Below are 7,626 nucleotides of genomic sequence, written 5' to 3' on the forward strand. Positions count from 1 at the left end.
TGGTATCTGTCCCGTCCAGTGGGCCTGTGTCCTCTTGATCCATAGATGGATCTTATTTGTGCCGTTCTGGCATTTAAGTTGTGCCATAGGTCGTATGGATCCTCTGGCTGTACTAGCTCCTTGCCCGGTCGGCGAGGGAGCATAGGTGGGTTTTCAGGTTCTCCAGCCGTCATGTCCCGTCCTCAAGGGGGCGGGCGGTCTGGTTTGTCTGAGTGCGTTGGGGGGGGTATGGGCTTGGGCCTCATCATCAAATTACGGAACCAAACGCCACCATGGGTAGCTTTTCTTTTGATCCTGCCCCTGATTATTGAAGCCCTCTACGGCTACTAAGACCTTCATCCACCTGTCATTAAGGGTATTCTGTTCGGCCTTTAACTACTGCTGCTTCTTTTTAGGCTTCGGGCAGTGGCTATGAGTTGCCGCTTGAACTGTTCTTGATCTAGAGGGTCCTCGAGGATGATGAAATCCTCGGGTCTGAAGCTATCCTCCTCTTCGGAAAGAGGGAGGTAGTTGTTGTCCTCGGAATCACCGAGGACCTCAGGGTTGCCCGGGTCCTCATGGCCTTCAGGAGCGTCGCGGTACTGTTCGGGAGTGGTGTTGCCGCCGAGCTCCTCCATATTGTCCGGAGTATCATTATCTCCGGTGCCGTTTGTGTCTGTGTTCAGGTTGTCTTTTCTTCCCTTTCCACGTACCCTAGATCGCCTTCACTAGCGTTGGCATTTGGATGACTCCTGACTGGGGTCATTGCCATCCTTCTTAGGGGTGTCGACCATGTAAACGTCGTAAGTGGAAGTGGTAGTCCACTTTCCCGTGTTGGGAGTGGCCGAGGAGGCAACAGTATAGGTCATGACGTCGATATCCTCGTCTATGTCGTCAGCCTCCTCGGAGACGTAGTCCAGCATGCCAGTTAAGTAATCGATAGTGGCTAGTAAGTGGGTGGTGGGTGGGACGTAAAATTCCCCGTGGCTAGCCTCAAGTCCGATCTGATCATAGACCGAGGACAAGCCATCCGTGATGCTCATCATTTGGATCTGATCTAACGTGTCATTTAATAGTGAGAGGTCATCTAGAATCATCCTATGGCGTCTTTCAGAGTTAAGCTCCATTATGTATGCATAGGTGGTGCGTTCAGTCAAGGCTGACCCCTTTACCTCGGACACTGAGATCAGATCTAAGCTCAAGGCCAGATCTGAGATAGAGGCCGACCCGGGGATGGAATCGGGGAGGAGGTCCAAATTTGAGGCTTCGAGATTACTGGGCCCCTCAGGTAAAGCTGAGAACCTAGTAAAGTTCAGATTGCCCCGAGCATCGGCGACGTACTCCAGGTTGCCAAACCTAATTTCCTGCTCGGGGGCGAAAATGTTGATCTAGTGAAGGTAACCGGCCGGGTTGGCGTGTAGAACGACGCTGCCAAACGCGAAGAGCTGGTCGGGCATGAAGATGTCCCTGGTGCGGATGCCATCGCCAATGACTAAGCGAGCCATTGATCTTTTAATGATCCTATGGTGGAACTCTTAATGAAAGCACCAATGCCGGTGTCAAAACCGACAGATATTGGGTAGGGGGTCCCGGGCTGTGGATCTTGGATCATGGGTAATAGGGAATGTAGAGGCAGCATTTACATAGGTTTGGGCCCTCTCTAGAAGGTAAAACCCTATGTCCTGCTTGGTTGTATTGATGTGTTTGTATGACAATTACAGAGTTAATCTACCACGAGATCGGATGAACTAAACCCTAGGCGGGTATGGCAATAATGGTTCTCCTCCTCTACGGGCTAAACCCTCTGGTTTATATAGACACCAGGGGTACTAGGGTTACACATGGTTGGTCACCATCAATGGATAAAGATGCTGGTGTCACTAACTAGATATGGAGGATAAGCCAAGTCTTCAGAGGTTTCCTTCTGGAGCACAGGGTCGCTTGTAGTCCGACCTTCCATTGATGAATCAAGAGCGGCCCAACCGGTTCGGCCGATGAGAGATAGACCGGTAGCCCGAGGACCCCTTAGTCCAGTACACCCTTAGTTGGTTCCACCACAAGCAAGCTAACCATCTGAACTACGTTTAGTTCTCGAAATTATTTATGTTACACACAGTGTGCCATGCCATATCACCAAATATAACAAATATGTTTTTAGAGTGTAGGAAAATAAATAAAGGAATGCAATTTCACCGAAGTCTTACTGTTATTGTTTAAAAAAAGGTTTGCCCATCCTTTGGTGCATTTAGGTTGAAGGAGAGATCAACAACAAAACATTGGAAATGTTGCGATTCATGTAGATCCATGCGGCAATTCAGTTGATATGCCATGTAGATCTAACTTTCTATTCATTTGTGGGATCCGGGCCATCGAGGGGGGGGGGAGGCACCACGGCTCCATTGTTTCACGGGAGGACGAAAACCCACACGGGGCTTTGTTTTCATGGAAGCATGAGGCAATATGTTGGTTAGGTGAATAAGATTTTCCATGCACTCGTACTTCCTCTTAAGGGTGAAACAGTAAGATAATTTCTGACTAAAAGCATTTCTGAATCTAGTGGTATCAAATATGATAAGAGATTTTCTACATGTGAAAAAATAATCTAGTTTGAATCAGAATCTGGTCGATAGGATACGATATAGGATATACTAGTATTACAAATATACGATGATGTTGGATAATTTGTCTTGGCCAGATATTATGGCCTTTTAAGTATTAATTAACTAGTAATATATAAATGTTATCTTTGCCTATGAGATGAAACATGTTCTTGTTAGTAGTCTATTTGGATTAATATAGTACCTTCTAATGCTTTATGCCTGCTTAGATTTATAAAGTATTAATGATTGCTTATTGTTTTTATATAAATTTAGTTTAGAGTATGTATATATTCCTCATGTATGTGTGTGCTATATGCATGTTTTGAATAAATCGAACATGTTCCATTCATGTATCATGTCTGAATCTGACATAATCTAGTATTTGATTTTGCATCCACACCACATCCATCTTTCCAGCTTATGAATAAAACATAATATCTCTACCTAGTAATAAAGTATTAATGATTGATCATCTTACAACCCCCCCCCCCCTCGTGTTTTCCTGAAATAAACCTGCAGTCCAGACTTATGTGACAAAACAAACCGTTTTTTTTTTTCAGAAACCCCCTCTTGTTTATGTGAAAAAACCCACAGTCCGGACTTAAGTAAAAAATTCATATATGTTAAACTCTAATTCCAATTTAAAATTATTATATATGAAATTAATGTGTAAATCTAAATATAATGTTATTTTAACTATTTAAAATTGTTAAAATTTTATTTATGATGTAATTTAATCAATATCGATGCGTACAATCTGAATATGATGTTATTTTACCCATTTAAAAAATTTAAATTTTATTTATCGTGTAATTTATTAAGCAATAGCGCATAATCCATCTTTTTTCCGTACCGAGACCGATCCGTGTTGCCAATGAACACCTCATCATAATTCGGATTGAAGACAAAAGAAACCATCAATAACCACACATGCATGCCTAGGTAAAACATCGCATGGAAAAAAGAAAGTTGATGCCCATCATATACCGAGAGAGAGAGAGAGAGAGAGAGAGCAACATAGGTGGGATGCCATGGTCAAATAAATGATATGGATCTATTGGGGTATTGAGTCATAATTATTGGGTAAGGGGCGTATCGTATTGTTTCCTCCCATTGCAACGCACGGGCTCTTTTGCTAATAAAATATGATATGAGCATTATTTGTCCGAACCCAAAACTTCTCCTATCTTTTGGGAAAAAATACATAGCTGAAACACTTCCGTAGGAAAAACCATGATAGCTTGATCACAACCGGACATCCTCGTACCTGCTCTCGAATATCTGTTCTTTTTCTCGAAAGGAAGGATAACGCCATGCTCTCTGCATCATTTGATGGACACAATCATGTATTATTATTTTATTATTATGAAGAAAATTCCAGCCACCGAACAAATTCAACCCGAAAAAACCCACACGTACCTCGCGACAGTAGCTCTACCAGGCAACCACTAACCCTATAATAAAAGACAAACCAAACTGAAAAATATACAACTCACTAAGGTTACATGAAGGAAACCATGCAAGGACGCCGATGGTGATGAGTCTAACTATAGATCGGTTTCGGGATTTTCATCCCCAAAGTGAAGATTCGATCCATCGCCATCAGCACGAACAGATACTAACGCGTGTCGACATATAGTCAGATCAAAGGTCGTGTGTTTCCTCCGAAGTGCACATACTCTCGTTTCGTCGTTGACCCACAGCTGCTAATGATGCCAGAGACAATCCAGCCACGAAACGTGGGCTCATGGCAAGAGCAGCAGCCTAACTAACAGCACCACTTCTTTAGTTCTTTCTTCGGTAATTGCCTAACAAACAACACTACTCAATCATACACTTTCAAGAATGCGTTATGGGAGTGAGAGCGCCAAGCATAACCGAACGCCCAGGTGCCTTTGCGCCTGCAGCAGTTGCGCGAATCTGATACTCTCGAGCTCGTACGATTATAAAATGGCGAGACATACATGCTCTGCTTGTGATGCTCATCGCGTGATGAGTTTGTTTCTCCATAGGAGATCGGATATGGCGTTTCCCCTGGTTGCTCTGTTTTTCATGATCTCGGCTAGGTGGTGCCTGGAGGTCGCTCATGCCGGACGCCAGGTGTTCGACGTTATGGACTTCGGCGCTATCGCCGACGGAGAGACGGATGACTCCAAGGTAATCGGTTGTCGCGGTTTAACCATGCATTCGTGCCACGAGGAATATGCAAGTTAGGGGCCTCCTTCTCTCCAGGCTTTTATAAGGGCGTGGATGAAGGCGTGCGCGTCGCCGGGGAGGCCGGCCGTCGTGGTCCCCAAGGGCGAGTACCGGCTCCAGCCGGTGGTCTTCCGCGGCCCGTGCAAGGGCTACATGCAGGTGCGCGTCGCCGGCGACCTCCGCGCACCGGATGACCTGGCCGCGTTCCGGGGCAGCCACGAGTGGATCAACTTCGCCAGCATCGACGGGCTGCTCGTCACGGGCGGCGGCACGTTCGACGGCCGCGGCGCGTCGTCGTGGCACCTCAACCAGTGCCCAACGAATCCGAACTGCAAGCCCCTCCCCGTCGTAAGCCGCGCTAATTTCTCACTGTCTCACTCTAAACTGAGCTGCTGGGCCGACATCGTGATATGATACGACTTCTCCTTAACCGTTTCTCGGGACTCTGCTCCGGCCCCGGCAGTCCATAAAACTCGGGCGCGTGAGGAACGTGACCATCACGGGGGTGACATCGCTGGACAGCAAGTTCTTCCACGTGATCATCATCGGCAGCCAGGACGTGTCCATCCATGGCGTCACCATCCGGGCGCCGCGGGACAGCCCCAACACGGACGGTGTCCACATCCAGGGCTCCTCCAACGTGCGCATCACCGACACGGCCATCGCCACGGGGGACGACTGCATCTCCGTCGGCCCGGGGAGCGCCGACATCACCGTGTCCGGGGTGTCCTGCGGACCCGGCCACGGCATCAGCGTGGGCAGCCTCGGGAGGCACCCAGGCGAGGAGGACGTGCGCGGGCTGCGCGTGTCCAACTGCACCCTCGCCGGCACCGCCAACGGCGTACGCATCAAGACTTGGCGCGGCGGGCTCCGTCCGGGCTCCGTCGTGTCCGGTCTCGTCTTCGAGGACATCGTCATGAGGAAGGTCCGGAACCCCATCATCATCGATCAGGAGTACTGCCCCTACAGCTCCAGCTCCTGCCGCCATGAATCGGTCAGAGCCACAGTTGTTAATTTCTTGTCAAATCCAGACACCGATCTTACGGTTTTAGCCTAACAGAATTATTCGTGCAGGCGCAGCGGCCGTCCGTGGTGAAGATAAGCGATGTAAAGTTCAAGAACATCAGGGGCGTGTCGGCGACCCAGGTCGCGGTGAAGCTGTCGTGCAGCGGCGCGAGCCCGTGCCATGGACTGGAGCTCAGGGACATCGACCTGACGTACGTCAAGCGCGGCGTCGCCACAGAGTCGCGGTGCGAAAACGTCGCCGGTGGTATCGCCGGCGGCATGCTCGTACCTCCCTCATGTATATGAGTGCTGTAATCGTATCGATCTAGTCACCGATCGGATAGTAGTAGGACTAAAAAGCATGACACGCCAAAGATTTTGCCTCTTTCCTCTGTACGATACTGTTTTTTCATAATGGGTGGATTTCATTGACTCAAAATGACGCATTAAAATGTATATAAACAGAACGAGCAAGTACTTACCTCGCCTTTGTATATACCCAAAGTCTAAAAAGTGGCCGCGTGTTAAATGAAGAGAACGAGCTGCCGGCTCTGTCACACACATGCATGCGAGGTTTTGTCTGCTAGTGCATGTGATTGATCATTAAATGCTTTCAGATTTATTATATCCAATGGACAACAAAGCAAATTCATGTATATTTATTTCGGTTTTTCAATTTTTTAAAAGTCATATCTTTCAAACCACGTGTCGGAATTTAGATCCGTCTTCACCGTTGGGTTCGTCGTGACGAGATCTTTGAAACTAGATCCCATATGGATATGTTTCAATGATTTTTTATGCCAACTTTGATGATATATTTGTGCAACTTTAGTACTGTATTATGCAACTTTAGTACTACATCGTGCAACTGTTTTCCAAAACTAATGTTTGGAGTTGCATCTTCGTATGAGGTTGCAACCTAGCAACCATGACAACTTTGATGTGTAACTAGTCTATTACCTCGACGAAAGTCGATGTGCAACCACTCTTGTAATGTAGTTTACTCGCACATATATTGATGTTTAGTTGGCTTATAATGTAGTCTAGTTGCGCACACATTGATGTTTAGTTGGCAGGAAGACTAGTTGCACACATATGTGCTCAGTTGCCTTATAATTTAGTCTAGTTGCACACACATTGATGTTTAGTTGGCAGGACACTAGTTGCATACACATATGCTCAGTTGGCGTGACAATATAGTCTAGTTGCACACACATTGATATTTAGTTGGCAGGACTATTTGGCACACATATGCTCTGTTGGCGCAGCAATCTAGTCTAATTGCACACACATTGACGTTTAGTTGGCAGGACATTAGTTGCACACACATATGCTCAGTTGGTGCGGTAATGTAGTCTAGTTGCACACACATTGATATTTAGTTGAAAGGACTATTGACACACACATATGCTCAGTTGGTGTGGCAATATAGTCTAGTTACACACATATTGATGTTTAGTTGGCAGGAAGACTAGTTCATCGAAACATCCCCATGCGGGATCTACTTTTGAAGAGCATGTCGCGAGGGTTTCAATGGTGAAATCTGATCTGAATTTCGACACACGGTTTAGAAGATATGTCTTTTATAATTTTGAAAACCAAAAATTAATGCATAAATGACCAACATGAGGAACACTTAATGCATCGGCATGCAGGCACTAGACGCATGCATGCAGCGACTGTCCAAACAAGCACTAGTTCGAGTGGGGCCCGATCAGGTGGTTGTTTCCTTCGTTTTCTTTTTCTGAACGTGAAAGGGACAGGTACTTACCTTATTTAGCCGGCCGCTGGATCGAACTAGCGGGCAGCCGACCGCCCACTAGACGCGTCCTTGTATATATAGGAT

General features: G+C 46.7%; 1 protein-coding gene across 1 annotated transcript; it reads left to right on the forward strand.

The window, feature by feature from the left end:
• The first annotated feature begins 4,526 nt into the window (after positions 1–4,526).
• On the forward strand, positions 4,527–6,184 carry LOC125524511 (exopolygalacturonase-like). The gene is made up of 4 exons (XM_048689551.1): positions 4,527–4,736; positions 4,812–5,123; positions 5,239–5,769; positions 5,850–6,184. Exons 1-4 carry the CDS (start codon positions 4,530–4,532, stop codon positions 6,084–6,086), a joined length of 1,287 nt encoding a protein of 428 aa, XP_048545508.1. The 5' UTR covers positions 4,527–4,529; the 3' UTR covers positions 6,087–6,184.
• Positions 6,185–7,626: the final 1,442 nt, after the last annotated feature.

The sequence above is a fragment of the Triticum urartu genome, chromosome 7, assembly GCF_003073215.2.
Source record: "Triticum urartu cultivar G1812 chromosome 7, Tu2.1, whole genome shotgun sequence".
NCBI lineage: Eukaryota > Viridiplantae > Streptophyta > Magnoliopsida > Poales > Poaceae > Triticum > Triticum urartu.